The sequence below is a fragment of the Hypanus sabinus genome, chromosome 23 (assembly GCF_030144855.1).
Source record: "Hypanus sabinus isolate sHypSab1 chromosome 23, sHypSab1.hap1, whole genome shotgun sequence".
Lineage (NCBI taxonomy): Eukaryota > Metazoa > Chordata > Chondrichthyes > Myliobatiformes > Dasyatidae > Hypanus > Hypanus sabinus.
In genome coordinates this window covers 9,349,673-9,368,542 of record NC_082728.1, presented here as the reverse complement: position 1 = coordinate 9,368,542, position 18,870 = coordinate 9,349,673, and the positions used below count along the sequence as shown (strand labels likewise).

The 18,870-nt window shown below is 49.0% G+C and overlaps 1 protein-coding gene across 6 annotated transcripts in view; it reads left to right on the top strand.

The window, feature by feature from the left end:
• rgs9b (regulator of G protein signaling 9b) overlaps positions 1–18,870 on the top strand; it is a 137,750-nt gene that overhangs the window by 75,390 nt on the left and 43,490 nt on the right. For 5 of the 6 annotated variants that reach the window (XM_059948323.1, XM_059948321.1, XM_059948318.1 and 2 more), the window contains 7 exons: positions 1,828–1,878; positions 4,656–4,762; positions 6,934–6,985; positions 7,246–7,304; positions 8,721–8,797; positions 10,071–10,152; positions 14,411–14,482. In XM_059948323.1, coding sequence (XP_059804306.1) covers positions 1,828–1,878; positions 4,656–4,762; positions 6,934–6,985; positions 7,246–7,304; positions 8,721–8,797; positions 10,071–10,152; positions 14,411–14,482 — 500 coding nt within the window. The remainder of the gene's footprint in view (positions 1–1,827; positions 1,879–4,655; positions 4,763–6,933; positions 6,986–7,245; positions 7,305–8,720; positions 8,798–10,070; positions 10,153–14,410; positions 14,483–18,870) is intronic. The other variant, XM_059948319.1, reaches the window with a different exon arrangement.

Here is an 18,870-nt window from a genome sequence, read left to right as displayed (position 1 = left end):
TGTACATGGGATCGGAGCAGGAGAAGACCAAATGGTCTCACCAATCTGCTCTACCATTCAATAAAGTCAAGGCTTCAAGTCTAGTTAGCCGTCTGATTCCCTGTTCTCTGATTGTCCCAATGTCTGAGAGCAGACCACACTCAACCACAAATACGTTCAAAGCATCCGCTGTGTTAACAGCTCAGGCTGGATTTATAAACGGAGCAATCTAATCCCATTCTCTTACTCCACTGAACGAGCCTGGTGTGTGGGAATAGGTTCATTAATTCCTGACTTTTGGGATGGCGGTAGCATAGAGGTTAGTGTAACACTGTTACAGCACCAGCAAACCAGGTTCAATTCTACCGCTGTCTGTAAGGAGTTTGTACGTTCTCCCCGTGACCGGGTGGGTTTCCTCCGGGTGCTCCGGTTTCCTCCCACAGTCCAAAGATCTAAGGGTTAGGAGTAAGTCAAGGGCAAGCTATGTTGGCGCCATGCCAGAAATGTGGCACTATTTTGCAGGCTGACCCCAGTACAATGCTCTGAGGGGTAATAACTGTTGCTGAACCTGGTGGTGTGAATCCTGAGGCTCCTGCACCTTCTTCCTGATGTCAGCAGCATGTCCTGGGTGGTGGGGGGGTCCCTGATGATGGGTGCTGCTCTCCTGCGACAACACTTCATGTAGATGTGCTCAGTAGCGGAGAGAGCTTTACCCATGTATGGCTTTTCATAGATTTTTTACTTTTCTGTAATTGCCTGCAAGAAAATGAATCTCAAGGTAGCATACAGTAACATCTACGTTTACTCTACCTTGAATATGATCCAGGGAAGAGAGCTCCCGGCTCTTGAGAAACCACCTCTCTCGGGGCAAGAGGGGCCCAAATTAACAGACGCCCTGGTCCGTACCCAACTAGCACCCTGAAACTCAGCTCAAAGGAAATTTCAAAGTGGATAAGGTCGGTGGTCCTGTGTTGTGCTGTGTAACCCACTTAATTTTATACCAGGTACCCTAGCAACGGACTAAGCTCATGAAAAAGGTAGATGTCTGTGTTCACCTTTTGTTGACTCTGTTTCATCTTATGTGCAGGGACGAAGGGCGGCATCAGAGAGTCTGGAACTGTGGGGATGGAATGTCTCTGACTGTCACTTCACAAGCAATAAGTGTGGTTGGGTCTGGGCTCGCAGCGTGCTGTGTTGGTGCCAGAATCTGTGGTAACACTTCTGGGCTGCCCTCAGCACACCCTTGGGTTGTGTTGGCTGTCCACGCAAACAACGCATTTCACTGTGTGCTTCGATGTGCCACATGATCAACTGATGAAGATGAATCAGCAAAGCCTTCCCCCCCCCCCCACCCCAACCTCGCTTGCGTCTATCCAGGGAAGCTGGTTGTCTCCCCACCTACACCATGTCAAACCAGAGCTTTGCATATGTTTATGTATTGCAGTGTACAGCCGCTGCAAAACAACAGAACTCACAACATAGTAAATCTGACTCTGATTCTCAAAGCACGTGTACTGCCCGGCTCAAGGGCAGCTCCTACCGTGCGGTTATAAGACTATGAGGTAGTTCCTTGTGCGACCTCACAGTCCAGCTGGTATGACCTTGCTGTGCACTGTGCAGGTGGGAAGGCAGTCGGTTTTCCGGCTAATCTACTGCCCCTGGCTTTTTAGTGACCCATTTACCCTGAGGACTCAGATACAGAGTTATCTCACATGCGTCACACTGTGCATGTGAAATGCGTCATTTGCGTCACAACCAGCACAACGTAAAGAAGGTGCTGGGGGGACCATAACCAATGAAGTTGGGCTTCGGCAGGTGTTGACACCATGCTTCCTTCTCTCTTTGCAGGAAATGATGTGCTGGAGTGGCTGATTCATCGTCTGCAGATCACAGATGAAGGTAGGAGATCAGTCAAACACCCTGGAAGCATCCTCCCTCCCTTCCCCAGCCCTCTGCCACTCCTCTGAATCTCTTCCCTCCCTTCCCAATGAATGATCCCAGAGCTTAGTCCCACAGTGTGGTGTGGCGTTGTCCACCAGTTCGGCAGTCGGTGAGGACCAAGGCAGATGTGACACAGTAATTCAAGCAGAAGCCACCACTGAACCGGCCCAGGTGCTGGTCATCTCTGGACCTCGCACCATCCAATAAGATGGGGCACTGGTAACTTTGACCAATCACATGGAGCAGCTGGGTGGCTTTGACCAATGGCATGGAGCAGCATGTGTCCTTTGACCAATGGCTTGGGGAGCTGGTGGCTTTGACCAATGGCATTGAGCCTGGGCCATGGCTCAGATTTATGATGTTTTACTTACAGATAAGGTGAAAGATTCACCAGTGTCTAATGGAGAAAAGTAATTTAGTGAGAAATAATCGGTAACAACAGGAGGAGTAGGATGCTGGAGATCTGGAATAAAGATGGAAATATTCTGCAGGTTAGATGGCATCTGTGAAGAGAGGAGCAGAATTAATATTTTGAAATGAGTGTAAAGAAGATATGCTGAGCTGTTGCCAGGACTTGAGTGATGAGGAGAGTTTTGGCTGCCGAGGACTTTATTCCTTGGAGTGTGAGAGACAGAGGGTTGACCTTATAGGGCAGCATAAAGTCACGAGGGGTGTAGATTGGGTAAATGCTCAGAGCCTTTTTCTCCGGGAAGGGAATCAAACACTAAAGGATACCGGTTTAATGTGAGCGTGGAGAGATTTAAAAGGGAGCTGAGGGTCAGTTTGTTCAAGCAGATGGTGGTGGGCATGCAGAATGAACTGCCAGAGAAAGTGGTTGAGGCAGATACAAACATTTAGGAGATGCTTGAACACAGATAGGGATAAGGACCGAATGTGTGTGTGCAAATGGGACCAGCTTAACAGTCCTGATGAAGGGTGTCTCGGTCCGAAGTGCGGCCTGTTTACTCCTTCCTTGGCCTGCTAAGGGTGGTGTGTGTGTGTGTGTGTGTGTGTGTGTGTGTGTCGCTTTGGTTTTCCTGACTTCAACAATATGTAAGGTCCAGGTATCGTTCACCGTGGTCAGAGGTGGAGACCTGTGCAAGGAAGATATTAAAGTGCCACAGGGGGTGTGCCACCCCCAGTAGCACTATCGTCACCATGACGGGGTAAATCCCGGTGGCAAGGGTGAACCCAGGACAACCAGACCTACATCTTGACTGCAGGAGGCTGCCGTGTCCTTGGTCTGTTAGGGCCCGTCTATTGCGCTGCCAGCACATTGCTTTTCTGTCAGGGTGTGCTCCCTTAGCCTTGTCTCAACAGACTTACCACAAGGCAGTGGGGCTATTTACCCATAGCTGGGACAGTGGTTGATGGGCGCCAGGGTGTGCCAGGGTGCACGCCACGTCGCTGGGGCCCACTGCTGTTCTGAGATCCCCTCTAGTTTAGCCTGGGACTGTAAGATACCCGGAGGTGCAGGTGACTGTGCTCCTGTGGCCCACACTCCGGAGGATTTTCAGACTGTCCTTGCTGTGGCAGTGAGAGCGTACAGCAGGATGGGGCTGACTGTCAATACCACCAAGACAGAGGTGGTTTGCCAATGGAGTACCAGTGTCCCACCCACCCTACCTGCCTTCACTGTTGGTGATGAAAAGCTGTCAGTAGTGCTACCTTTCAAATATCTGGGGAGCATTCTCTCTGAGAATTGCGGCATTGACGACACCCAGAGCCACATTAGACAGGCATCAGCTGCCTTTGGGAGACTTCAGCGTAGAGTCTTTCAGAACAGGAACCTTTCATCCCTCCACAAAGGTCATCGTATACCACGCGGTCTGTGTCACCACCCTCCATTATAGCTGTGAAGCTTGGGTAACCTACAGCCGTCACATCAAGTGCTTGGAGTGCTTCCACACAAGCTGGCATCAGCGCATCCTGGGAGTTACCTGGTGTGAGCGGGTGCCTCACACTGAAATACTCGTAAAGACCAACTGCAGAAGTATTGAGGCCATGATCACCCAGCATCAGCTGCAGTGGCTGAGGCACGTGATAAGGATGCCCCCATGTCGGCTACTCCACAGAGTGTTATATGGCCAGGTACATCATGGAGGGCTGAAGAAGCGCTATATGGATCAGGTAAAGAACGGTTTAAGGAAGTGCAAGATCAGACCTGAGGACCAGGAGGATGTTGCTGCTGACCGTAACACTTGGCAACAGCTGTGTAGGGACGGGGTTCATATTCTGGAGATGGAAAGAACAACCAGAAGACAGCAGAAGAGAGCCGGGAGAAATGCAGCCATGGTTGCCATCACTACCATATATACATGTCCCACCTGCAATAGAGCTTGTGGGTCGAGGATAGGACTGTATAGTCACCAAAGATCTCACCGTTAAGGGAGTGGACGTCGTCATCGGATTTCAATGGACAACCAAAGAGAGAGAGAAGAAAGAGGATTTCCTGAGTAATTACTATTTATATTTTGTTTAATCCAAACATGTAATGTGTAATACAGGGGTGTATGTGTCTGTGTGTGTATGTTGTGTTTTGTTTATGTGTGTCTGTATGTGTGTGTGCCATAATGTTTGTTTGTACAGAATAGTACAATGTATCTGTATATACAAATTGTATATACGAATAATGAGTGTGAAGTACTTGTTAGTAATGTCTCTTCCATTGATGTTTTGCTTGGGTAACTCCTCTGAAATAACTCTTTTTTGTCGTTCAATTGTTTTGTTTTTAGAAGGCAGCCTATTGGGAAATCTACTTGTGAAACTTGGCTACATCTACCCTTTACAGGAGCCCAAGAACTTAGTCCTGAAGCCAGACAACAGTCTTTACAGGTTCCAGGTAAGCAAGTCCATTAGTGGTGCTGAAGCAGGAGGCATAGAGATGGAGCAGATATGCTCCACCCTCTCCCCCGCCATTCCCTGTGCTGGGCTCAAAGCTGAGACACAAAAGAAACTGCAGGCACTAGAGATACAAATCAACATGCTGGGGGAACTCAACGGGTCAGGCAGCATCTACCAAGAGCAGGAGACAGCTGATGTTGAGGAAAGGTCTCAGCCCAAAAGTTCATCTGTCCATTTCCCTCACACAGGAGCACTTGCCGGCTCTGGGCTTGTACACACTGGAGTTGAGGAGAATGAGAATGGAAGTATCATAAACACGAGGGATTCTGCAGACGCTGGAAGTCCAGAGCAACTCTCACAAAATGCCGGAGGAACTCAGCAGGTCAGGTAGCATCTATGGAAGTGAATAAACAGTCAACGCTTTGGGCCGAGACCCTTCATCAGGGATCTAGAAAGGCCTAGATAGAATGGACATGGAGAGGATGATTCCTATAGTTGAGGAGTCTAGGATCAGTGGACACAGCCTCAGAATATAAGGACGTCCCTTTAGAACAGGGATGAGGAGTAATTTCTTAAGCCTGAGGGTGGTGAATCTGTGGTTACCAAGTCATTGGGTATATTTAAAATGGAGGTTGATAGGTTCTTGTTTAGTAAAGGCATCACAGGTTATGGGGAAAAAGTGAGCAATAAACACAGAATCTAAAACACAAAATTGAAAGAGTTCAGGAATATTCAGTTCAGCCCAATAGCCGGTTCTGGTCTGTTCACGTTGAAGCCTTGTCCAAGAAAGCTCGTTAACAACACCTCTACTTCCTCAGAAATCTAGAGAGGTTTGGCATGTCCCTGCCGATCCTTGCCAATTTTTAAGCAAAGCGTGATAGAAGGTATCCCATCCAGATGGTAACTGCGCAGCCCATAAACCACAGAGAGTTGTGGACACAGCTCAGCACTTCATGGAAATTAGCTTCCCTTCAATAGATTCTGTCTATAATTCTTGCTGCCTCAGTAAAGCAGCCAACATAATCAAAGAACTCACCTACCCTGGACACTCTCTCAACAGCACACATGAAATGCTGGAGGAACTCAGCAAGTTTGGCAGCATCTATGGAGACGAATAAACAGCCACTGTTTTAGGTTTTCAGCATCTGCACAATTTCTTGTGTCTGGACATTTTCTCTTTTTTCACCCCATTGGGCAGACAATACAAAAGCCTGAAAGCACATTCCACAAGGCTCAAGGATAGCTTCTTCCCTGCAGTTATAAAACTATTGAATGGTTCTCTCATACAATAAGATGGACCCTTGACCTTGCCGCCTACCTCATCATGACCTTGCACTATATTGTCCGCCCATCCTGCACACTAGTGGGTGGCATGGTAGCATAGTCGCTAGCACAACGCTTTACAGTATCAGTAATCCGGGCTCAACTCCCACCGCTGTAAAGAATTTGTACGCTCTCCCTGTAACTGTGTGGGTTTCCTCTGGGTGCTCCAGTTTCCTCCCACAATCCAAGGACGTACCGGTTGGTAGGTTAATTGTCTTGTATTTAGGCTAGTGTTAAATTGGGGTTGTTGGTGGTGCCTATTCTGTGCTGCTTCTCAGTAAATAACTAAACAAACAAACTTCCTCTGTGACTGTACCACTTCATTCTGCACCTTCCAGTGAACAAATATTCCTCCTGCCCCTCTATTCCCCACTTTTACTACTTCTCACCTGCCTATCACTTCCCCCTGGGTCCCCGGCTCCTTCCCTTTCTCCGATGGTCCACTCTCCTCTCCCGTCAAGATTCCTTCCTCTCCAGCCCTTGAACTTTTCCACCTGCCTGGCCCCACCCATCACATTCCAGCCGGCTTCCCCCCCCCCCCCCACCTTTTACTTCAAACATCTCAATCCTGAAGAAAACGTCGACTGTTTATTCATCTCCATAGACGCTGCCTGACCTGGTGAGTACCTCCAGTATTTTGCATGTATTGCTTCAGGTTTCCAGCATCTGCAGATTTTCTTATGTTTGTACTTTATTCTGAATTCTATTATTATTTTACTTTGTTCTACCTCAATGCACTGTGTAACAAATTGATCTGTATGAACAGTATGCAGGACATCTTTTACAGTAACTCGGTTCATGTGACAATAACAATCCAATTTACCAGTTATGTTTTACTGTTCACAGACTCCATACTTCTGGCCCAGTCAGGAGTGGCCAGCAGAGGACACTGACTATGGTAGGTTTTCTTATCCAGCCTGATCTTCTTCCTCATTCACACCCACTGCCCAACAACCATAAAACAAATTAATTAATGCTGAAGATAGAAAAATTTGTGTTTCTGTAGCTCCCTTAATGACCTCAAGATGTTCTAAGGAGCTTTGGAGCCAATGAAATGTAATGACAAGTAGTTGTTATGGAGACAAAGTAAATTCTGGCCTACTTTCTGCTTTTGTGTTGAATTTATTCACTGTCAAGTTTATTTATTTTGTTCCACAGCAATTTATTTGGCAAAGAAAAATATCCGTAAAAAAGGCATGTTGGAAGAATATGAGAAGGTAATGATTGTAGGACCTCAGTGCGTGAGTATTAACTTTGCAAGTTTCTCTACACGGAAACTGAGCTCTTCTTTGCCCACTCTGGAAGGATAGTGTGACGTTCTTTAAGCCTCATAGGTGGAATTTGCCCCCCTCCCCATCCTGCCCCTCCCAGCTAGTTTCAAGTCCGGGACTGGACCTCATGCCTCCAGTTACAGGTTGGGACCGCCCACTGGTGAACTTGCTCATTAGCCATTGGCCACCTCCAATGCCAATCAAGGTAGAACATTAGTGCAGTCACTTTACAGTGCCAGAGATCACTGGTCAGGGTTCAGTTCTCACTGCTGTCTGTGAGGAATTTGTACGTTCTCTCTGGGTGCTCTGGTTTCCTCCAACATTCCAAAGATGTATGAGTTAGAGTTCAAAGTTCAAGGTAAAACTTATTATCAGAGTGCATATATGCACCATGTACAACCCTGAGATTCTTTTTCCTGCGGACATACTTAGCGAATCTATAGAACAGTAACTGTAAGCAGGATCAATGAACAACAAACTGTGTAAATGCAAATATAAAATAAATAGCAATAAATAATGAGCATGAAATAACAAGATAAAGAGTCCTTAAAGCGAGACCGTCAGTTGTGGGAACACCAGAGGTAGAACGAGTGTAGGTATCCCCTTTTGGTTAAGAGCCTGATGGTTGAGGGGTGATTAGTGAGTTGTGGAGTTCGCACATTCTCTCTGTGACTGTGCAGGTTCTTCCCTGGGGTTAATGAGCGAGGTCAGAGGAGAACAGCCAGACTGGTTCAAGCTGACAGGGAGGTGAGAGTAAATCAGATAACAACACGTTACAACAGCGGTGTGCAGAAGAGCTTCTCCGAACATACAACACATTGAACCTTGAAGTAGATGGGCTACAGCAGCAGAAAACCACTAACATACACTCAGTGGCAACTTTATTAGGTACAGAAGCTATTTAACAAAGTGGCCGCTGAGTATGAATGTGCAAAGTCAAAGTCAAGTTTACTTTTGTATCCACAAGTGCAGTGGAAAGTTTGCTTGAGGCTGATTCACAAGCGCCGTAAGGGCAGACATAAACCAAACATGAGTTATACCCATTGTTATCAGTCTATAACGTTGCTGATGCGAGGAGTTGTGAGTTTACCTTTTCTATTGTAACACACACAAAATGCTGGAGGAACCTAGCAGGTCAGGCAGCATCTTCGGAGAGGAATAAACCGTCAAAGAGTTTAGGGCCAAGACCCGAGGCTGAGACCTGACGAAGGGACTCGGCCTGAGATGTCAGCTTAGCCTTTCCCTTTTGTGGAAGGGAATGCTGAGCTCCTCCAACGTTCTGTGTGTTGATTTGGATATCCAGCATCTTCAGAATCTCTTGTGTTTATCTTTTCCTTGCTTTTTTTTCTAATTTCTTTTAAGGAAAATTACAACCTCTTGAACAAAAAGATCAATCATAAGTGGGACTTCATCATCATGCAGGCGAAGGAGCAGTACCGGTAGGTCAGGAGTAAGAACATCCTCTGCATGGGACGGCCGAAATATAGTTGGATGGTTTCAGGGAGCTATGGACTTGGATCCAGTAATGCAGTCACTCTCCATCCTATTCCCCAGTACTGCAGTCTCTATCCGTCCCACCCCTCAGTTATGCACTCTCCGTTGCAGCCCCAGCAATGCAGTCTCTATCCGTCCCACCCCTCAGTTATGCACTCTCCGTTGCAGCCCCAGTAATGCAGTCTCTATCCGTCCCACCCCTCAGTAATGCACTCTCCATTGCAGCCCCAGCAATGCAGTCTCTATCCGTCCCACCCCTCAGTCTCTATCCATCCCACCCCTCAGTAATGCACTCTCCATTGCAGCCCCAGCAATGCAGTCTCTATCCGTCCCACCCCTCAGTAATGCACTCTCCGTTGCAGCCCCAGCAATGCAGTCTCTATCCATCCCACCCCTCAGTTATGCACTCTCCGTTGCAGCCCCAGCAATGCAGTCTCTATCCGTCCCACCCCTCAGTCTCTATCCGTCCCACCCCTCAGTAATGCACTCTCCATTGCAGCCCCAGCAATGCAGTCTCTATCCGTCCCACCCCTCAGTAATGCACTCTCCATTGCAGCCCCAGCAATGCAGTCTCTATCCGTCCCACCCCTCAGTCTCTATCCGTCCCACCCCTCAGTAATGCACTCTCCATTGCAGCCCCAGCAATGCAGTCTCTATCCGTCCCACCCCTCAGTCTCTATCCGTCCCACCCCTCAGTAATGCACTCTCCATTGCAGCCCCAGCAATGCAGTCTCTATCCGTCCCACCCCTCAGTAATGCACTCTCCATTGCAGCCCCAGCAATGCAGTCTCTATCCGTCCCACCCCTCAGTCTCTATCCGTCCCACCCCTCAGTAATGCACTCTCCATTGCAGCCCCAGCAATGCAGTCTCTATCCGTCCCACCCCTCAGTAATGCACTCTCCGTTGCAGCCCCAGCAATGCAGTCTCTATCCGTCCCACCCCTCAGTTATGCACTCTCCGTTGCAGCCCCAGCAATGCAGTCTCTATCCGTCCCACCCCTCAGTCTCTATCCGTCCCACCCCTCAGTAATGCACTCTCCATTGCAGCCCCAGCAATGCAGTCTCTATCCGTCCCACCCCTCAGTCACTCTCTGTCCTACCCCCAGTAATGGAAGCCCTCCACATCCCACCTCACTGTCCCAGCGTTGGTCAGTGCGCAGACAGGCACACTAAGCAGTCCCTGAGTGAAGTGATCCTGTTTTCCCTCTTCCCCCACAGAGCAGGCAAAGAACGTAAGAAAGCGGATAGGTTCGTTCTGGATTGTCAGGAGAGAGCCTATTGGCTGGTGCACAGACCAGAGGTAAGTTCTGATCGGCTATCCTGAATACCACCACATTTGTTCTCCAACAGAAAGGTGAAGTATTATTGGCCAGTAAGGACTTCTCTTGTAGTGACATAGGACAGGCAACAGCTAATTTCTGCACAGCATTCCCACTAGCGGTGATATGATAGTGATTGATTACTGGTGATGGTGATGAAGGGATACGTTTGGGCAAAGCACTGAGGAGAGCTCCCTTGTCTTCATCAAATCTCTTCCCAGAATCGTCCACTTCATGGGAAAGAAGATGAGGTCTTGGTTTAACAGACATAGATTCGTAGAACTTCACAGCAAGGAAACAGGCTGTTCAGGTCTGCTCGTCCAAATTCCCTAACTGAGCCAGTCCCATCCCCTATCCCTCTGAACTGTTCCCGTTTGTGTAGTGGTGTCGGTTTGTTATTGTCTCATGTATCAAGGTACAGTGGAAAGCTTGTCTTCCATTCTGTACCTGGTGGGTCTCTGAAACCTTGTGCCTACCAACTAGCGGGAGTGTTCAATCTCTCACTGCTGCAGTTGGAGATTTCCACACGTGTCAAAAGGGCAACAATCAGACATTGCCCAGGAACAACAAGGATTGGTCATGGCTAGTGTGAAGTATTTGTTTTAGAATAATGACCTCCCTTAGCACTTACTATGGACAGATAACTTAACCATGTGTATTGAACTGTTCCCTCCTCTTCTCCCTCTCCACCTCCCCTTCTCCCTCTCCACCTCCCCTTCTCCCTCTCCACCTCCCCTTCTCCCTCTCCACCTCCCCTTCTCCCTCTCCACCTCCCCTTCTCCCTCTCCACCTCTCCATCTCCCCATCTCCCTCTCCACCTCCCCTTCTCCACCTCCCCTTCTCCCTCTCCACCTCCCCTTCTCCCTCTCCACCTCCCCTTCTCCCTCTCCACCTCCCCTTCTCCCTCTCCACCTCCCCTTCTCCCTCTCCACCTCCCCATCTCCCTCTCCACCTCCCCTTCTCCCTCTCCACCTCCCCATCTCCTGCTCCACCTCCCCATCTCCCTCTACCTCCCCATCTCCCTCTACCTCCCCATCTCCCTCTCCACCTCCCCATCTCCCTCTCCACCTCCCCTTCTCCCTCTCCACCTCTCCATCTCCCCATCTCCCTCTCCACCTCCCCTTCTCCCTCTCCACCTCCCCACCTCCCTCTCCACCTCCCCATCTCCCTCTCCACCTCCCCCTCCCTCTCCACCTCCCCTCCCTCTCCACCTCTCCACCTCCCCACCTCCCCACCTCCCCATCTCCCTCTCCATCTCCCCATCTCCCTCTCCACCTCCCCTTCTCCCTCTCCACCTCTCCATCTCCCCATCTCCCTCTCCACCTCCCCTTCTCCCTCCACCTCCCATCTCCCTCTCCACCTCCCCATCTCCCTCTCCACCTCCCCATCTCCCTCTCCACCTCCCCATCTCCCTCTCCACCTCTCCATCTCCCTCTACCTCCCCATCTCCCTCTCCACCTCCCCATCTCCCTCTCCACCTCCCCATCTCCCTCTCCACCTCCCCATCTCCCTCTCCACCTCCCCTTCTCCCTCTCCACCCCATCTCCCTCTACCTCCCCATCTCCCTCTCCACCACCCCATCTCCCTCTCCACCTCCCCTTCTCCCTCTCCACCTCCCCATCTCCCTCTCCACCTCTCCATCTCCCTCTCCACCTCCCCTTCTCCCTCTACCTCCCCTTCTCCCTCTACCTCCCCATCTCCCTATCTCCCCATCTCCCTCTCCACTTCCCCTTCTCCCTCTCCACCTCTCCACCTCCCCATCTCCCTCTCCACCCCATCTCCCTCTCCACCCCATCTCCCTCTCCACCCCATCTCCCTCTCCACCTCCCCTTCTCCCTCTCCACCTCCCCTTCTCCCTCTCCACCTCCCCATCTCCCTCTCCACCTCTCCATCTCCCTCTCCATCTCCCTCTACCTCCCCATCTCCCTCTCCACCTCCCCATCTCCCTCTCTACCTCCCCATCTCCCTCTCCACCTCCCCATCTCCCTCTCCACCTCCCCATCTCCCTCTCCACTTCCCCATCTCCCTCTCCACTTCCCCATCTCCCTCTCCACTTCCCCTTCTCCCTCTCCACCTCCCCATCTCCCTCTACCTCCCCATCTCCCTCTCCACTTCCCCTTCTCCCTCTCCACCTCTCCACCTCCCCATCTCCCTCTCCACCCCATCTCCCTCTCCACCTCCCCTTCTCCCTCTCCACCTCCCCATCTCCCTCTCCACCTCTCCATCTCCCTCTACCTCCCCATCTCCCTCTCCACCTCCCCATCTCCCTCTCTACCTCCCCATCTCCCTCTCCACCTCCCCATCTCCCTCTCCACTTCCCCATCTCCCTCTCCACTTCCCCATCTCCCTCTCCACTTCCCCATCTCCCTCTCCACTTCCCCTTCTCCCTCTCCACCTCCCCATCTCCCTCTACCTCCCCATCTCCCTCTACCTCCCCATCTCCCTCTACCTCCCCATCTCCCTCTACCTCCCCATCTCCCTCTCCACCTCCCCTTCTCCCTCTCCACCTCCCCTTCTCCCTCTCCACCTCCCCTTCTCCCTCTCCACCTCCCCATCTCCCGCTCCACCTCTCCATCTCCCTCTACCTCCCCATCTCCCTCTACCTCCCCATCTCCCTCTCCACCTCCCCTCCCTCTCCACCTCCCCTTCTCCCTCTCCACCTCCCCTTCTCCCTCTCCACTTCCCCATCTCCCTCTCCACCTCTCCATCTCCCTCTCCACCTCCCCATCTCCCTCTCCACCTCCCCATCTCCCTCTCCACCTCCCCTTCTCCCTCTCCACCTCCCCTTCTCCCTCTACCTCCCCATCTCCCTCTACCTCCCCATCTCCCTCTACCTCCCCATCTCCCTCTACCTCCCCATCTCCCTCTACCTCCCCATCTCCCTCTCCACCTCTCCATCTCCCTCTCTACCTCTCCTTCCCAGATTTACAAACTTGCTCTCCACTCCACATTGACAAATACAGTATTGTGATAAAGTCTTAGACACCTTAGCTATACATATGTGCCTAAGACTTTTGCACAATACCATATACTTATAGTAATTTAGTTTTTATTATTATATACTGCTGCCGCAAAACAACAAATTTCACAACATATGCCAATAATATTAAACCTCATGCTGGAGGAACTCAGCAGGCCAGTCAGCATCTATGGAGAAGGGTACACAGTCAATGTTTCGGCCCAAGACCCTTCATCAGGACTGGGGAGAAGGTGGGAGGAGGGGAGGAAGGGGAGAAGGTGGGAGGAGGGGAGGAAGAAGTACAAGGTGAGAGGCGGAGAAAGCTGGAGGAATCAATGTTCACGTCATCAAGGAGGCGCCCCAACCTGTTGACATAAACATCGATTAATCGAACTTCTGGTAAGCCCCCCTTCACCGTTTCCAATTCCCTGTTCTCCCTCTCACCTCATCTCCTTAACTGCCCATCGCCTCCCTCTGGTGCTCCTCTCCCACCCTTTTATACATTTCCTCTCCTATCAGATTCCTGCTTCTCCAGCCCTTTGTCTCTTTAACAAATCAACTTCCCAGCTCTTTACTTCACCCCTCCCCCTCTCCCAGTTTCACCTATCTCCTACTACTTTATACTTCTTTCTCCCTGTCCCCACCCTCCTACTCTGACTTCTCCCCTTCCTTTTCAGTCCTGAATAAAGGTCTCGGCCCGAAATGTCAACTGGTGATTCATTTCCACGGACTCTGCCTGGCTTGCTGAGTTCCTCCAGCATTTTGTGTGTGTTGCTTTGGATTTCCAGGATTTTTGGATTTTCCCGTCTTCATTAAACCTGACTCTGATTCTGTTTCACCAGACCAAATTGTTACACAGTGCATTGAGCTAGAATAGGGTAAAACAATAACAATGCAGAATAAAGTGTAAAGGTTACCAAAAAAAAAGTGCAGGGCAGATAAACGATTGAAGTGCAAGATGATAACAAGGTAGATTGTGAGACCAAGAGTTTATCTTACTGTACAAGAGCTTTGTTCAAGACTCTGATAACAGTGGAATGGATGTTATCTTTGAGCCTGGTCGTACGTGCTTCCAGTCTTGTATCTTCTGCCCAGAGAGGAGAGAAGAGAGAATATCCAGGGTGGGTGGGATCTTTGATTATGAATGTCTGGGCAGGTGGGGTCTTTGATTACACTCACTGCTCTATGAAAGATTGGGAATCTGCTTGTGTGCTCCTGAATACATCCTCTTTGATCACACTAGTTAAGTTGTTTGTTAACATTGTCTCTTTTTCCAACAGCCGGGCTCCCTGGATGCACTGGAGTATGGCATTAACCGAGCCACTGACCCTAATGTGAATAAGGTAGAACAGGTGAGACCATGTTCACAGTTTGGACCCTCTGAATTAGTAGTGGGGGTCTCCTGCCTTGGGTGGGGCAGCGATCAGAAATGACTGACTTCCCCACCCTGCGGCGGACGCTTCTTCCCCCCGCAGTGTGTTCCTATCGTAATTCTCCTTTGCTGGGTCCTCAAGGTCTAGGGTGGCCTCTTCCACCTGGGTTCTAGGGTTCTGAGGTCAATGTGGAACCTACAAATGGTCCAGAGGTGCTTGACTGAGGGGAGAGTGAGGAGCTTGAGATGCACTCTGTTCCTCTGCATCGTGACAGGACACAATGCTGGTGATGTTGTTCGGTTGTCAGAGGCAGAGTGTTAGTGCAGGTCACCTTCCATCTGAGGACGTCCTACCACAGGTGCTCCAGGACAAGACTGCAGATTCCAAATCTCTTCAGAAGGTTCCATGTTCTCTGACCCCACCAAGAACATCTTAATTGTGAGTTATATAATTATGAGAGGTATAGTTTTCATAGGTAGACTTTTTCCCAGGGAAGAAGTAGATAGATAGATAGATAGATACTTTATTTATCCCCAAGGGGAAATTCAACATTTTTCCAGTGTCCCATACACTTATTTGTAGCAAAACTAATTACATACAGTATTTAACTCAGTATAAATATGATATGCATCTAAAATCACCCTCCCAAAAAGCATTAATAAATAGCTTTTAAAAAGTTCTTAAATAGTTTACTAAAGTGCATTGAGTGGTAACTTAAGCTCAGTCCCAGCCCCGGCACTTTAACATGTCTTGCCCCTGGTGGTTGAATTGTAGAGCCGAATGGCGTTGGGGAGTAATGATCTCGTCATCCTGTCTGAGGAGCATTGCATTGACAGCAACCTGCCGCTGAAGCTGCTTCTCTGTCTCTGGATGGTGCTGTGCAGAGGATGTCCAGGGTTTTCCATGATTGACCATGGCCTACTCAGCGCCCTCCGCTCTGCCACCGATGTCATACTCTCCAGTTCTGTGCCCACGACAGAGCCCGCCTTCCTTACCAGCTTATTAAGACGTGAGGCGTCCCTCTTCTTAACGCTGCCTCCCCAGCACGCCACCACAAAGAAGAGGGCGCTCTCCACAACTGACCGATAGAACATCTTCAGCATCTCACTACAAACATTGAATGACGCCAGCCTTCTGAGGAAGTACAGTCGACTCTGTGCTTTCCTGCACAGGGCATCTGTGTTGGCAGTCCAGTCTAGTGTCAACCAACACTAGAGGAACTCAGCAGGTCGGGCAGCACACATGGAGGGGAATAAACAGTCAATGATTTGTTCCATCAGGACTGGAAAGGAAGGGGGCAGGAGCAGGAATAAAAGGGTGGAGAGGAGGGGGAGAAAAATCTGGAATGTGTTGTCACGGGTGACTCAAAGTATGCAGGGATATAGATCATGCAGCCACAAGAGATTCAGTTTAATTCAGCATTGTATGTCTTCAGCAGAGGCGTCTGTGCTCTGCTTGTCTGTGTTCTTTGCTTATCTTTGTTGTCTGCACAATTTGTTGTTTTCTGCACACTGGATTTTTGTCGATCTTTTTTCAATGGGTTCTATCTGCTTTCTTTATTTTGTGGCTGCCTGTTAGGAGACAGATCTCAAGGTTGTGTAAATGTACATGCTTTGATAATAAATGTACTTTGAACTTTAACACGTTGCTTCAGACAATGGGTTGTGGTCTTGTCCCTGTCTCCATAAACTCCAGACCTACAACCCCTCTATATTGTCACTAGGGTTGGGCTTGTCTCTGGTGACAAGGCTCAAAATTTCCCACGTACACCTGTCCAACCCTCCAGTCCTCACTCCGCTCTCAGAATCAGAATCTGAATGGGGTTTACTGTCACTGATACACATTTGTGATTTTGTGGCAGAAGTACACTACAAGATATACTTTGGTTTGACAGCCCTTACCTCTGTCTAACAGCACTCCTGTTACGGGGTTGGGGTAATTCTGCAGTGTGAAAGGGACTGTATATGCCCAGTGGCCACTTTATTAGGTACACCTGTAGACCTGTACACCAGATTGATAAGCAAATACCGAATCAGCCAATCAAGTGGCAGCAACTCAATGCAGACAAACCTGCAGACGGGGTCAAGAGGTTCACTTGTTGTTCAGACTAAACATCAGAGTGGGGAAGAAATGTGAACTAAGTCACTTTGACTGTGGAATGTTACTGGTGCCAGATGGGGTGGTTTGAGTATCTCAGAAGCTGCTGATTTTCATGCATATCAGTCTCTAGATTTTACAGAGAATGGTGTGAAAAACAATAAAAAAAAGACCAGTGAGCGGCAGTTCTGTGGGTGAAAACACCTTGTTAATGAGAGAGGTCAGAGAATGGCTAGACAGGTTCAAGCTGACAGGAAGGTGACAGTAACTCAAATAATCACCCGTTACAACAGCGGTGTGCAGAAGAACATCTCTGAATACACAACACGTTGAACCTTGAAGTGGATGGGCTATAGCAGCAGTCAACCATGAACTTACACTCAGTGGCCACTGAGTGAACATACATGTTGTTTTTAGGGTGGGGAAGGATTGCAGTGAAAGTGAGTGGGAGCCACGGCTCTGGCCCTCTAACTGGGGGCACTTTGAAGCACAGCGCCCAGACAGCAGGAACCAACTACCCAGGCGACCGAGGTTTCCTGCCTCAATGACGCTAGCACTCTCGCATCCACTGGGGTGAAGTGTTTTACTTTGAGAGGTTGGTGGTGAAACATACCAACTCCTGCCCCAGAAGTGACATGGATTCACTTCAGTTTGCCACCCTTCACAACAGGTCAACAGCAGATGCCATTTTTATTGGCTCTTCACACAGCCCTGAGACATCGGGACAGTGACGATGCATACATCAGGACGTTCTTCATTGACTGCAGCTCAGCATTTAACACCATCATTCCTTCAAAACTAACTACCAAACATCTGGAGCTGGGCCTCGATACCTCCTTCTGTAACCAAATCCTCGACTTCCTCACTTGTAGACACCAGGCAGTTCGTATTGGCAACAATATCTCCTGCACAATCGCCATCAGCAAGATGCACCACAAGGCCGTGTGCTTAGCCCCGTGCTGTCTTATAGTTAAGCTATAGTTTTTCACAAGTTCTGTAGTACTTTATTCCTGTCAATGCCTGCGAGAAGGTGAATCTCAGGCGCTGTTCCCTCGAAGCTGCGTGGCTACATGACCGCAGAGTAACTGAAATACTCCCGTGCACATAGCCTTTAGTGCCGCACAGATGGAACTTGCTTTTCTATAATGATAATATAATGTTGAAATCTATATTAATATAAATGTGAAATACCCTGTAATTAACTGTGTAAATTAATATAATCCATAAATTTCCTAAATAATAAATGTACCAGAGACTTTGAAATATTTGAGAGCTTCAATGTACAGTATTTACATCATCAGTGTTTCAAGTTACGAATTGTAGCAGCAAACACAGAATGGAAGTCAGTAATTCATTGTTAATAAATCACCAGCCCACTGAATGTTGACGCTGTAATACGCATATTACAACTAAAAAAAAATTTGAAGGGCCACGTAGTTTTCAGGCCATGTAAAAATTTCCTGCTCGGAGCTATAAAAAGAAATTTGAGAGAACATTGCTCTCAGTGTTGTATGTCGTGACATACAGTATATGTACCTTGATCATCAATGTACTGTGAACTTTGAAATTTACTTTGACCTTGAAGTGCTGTCAGGGGATGACCCTTCTCTGTCATCCCCCAAACTTCAGCAGGGACCTTGAGTGTCTCACTGAATGGTGTAAGTGGAGTCTTCAAATTGCAGAACAAACATTTAACTATCTTTAGATCTAATGTCACAAGACGGTGGTTGAGAAATCAGACGTTGGGGGATGGTGTGTGGTGTTGTGGGACCAATCAGGTTGGGAAACCACCCTGTGAATCACAGCGCACCACATGATCAGTAATAACACTCTGACCGTATAAGTTTAAACTTTGATCTTATAAAGTCTGTAAACACAAGAGATTCTGAGAATGCTGGAAATCCAGAGCAACAGAAAATGCTGGAGGAACTCAGCAGGTCAGGGCACATCTATGGAGGGGAGTAAACAGTCAATGTTTCAGACTGAGACCCTTCATCCGGACTGGAAAGGAAGGGGGAGGATGCCAGAATAAAAAGGTGGAGTGAGAGGAAGGAGGATTGCTAGAAGATGATGGATGAAATCAGGTGGGTGGGGGAGGGGTGAAAAAAGAAGCTGGGAGTGATGGGGTGGAAAAGGCAAAGGGCTGGAGATGAAGAAATCTGATAGGAGAGGAGAATGGACTGTGGAAAGAAGGAAAAGAGAAGGGACACCGGGAGAGATGATAGGCAGGTGAGGAGGAGAAGAGGTAAGAGGCCAGATGGGGAATACAA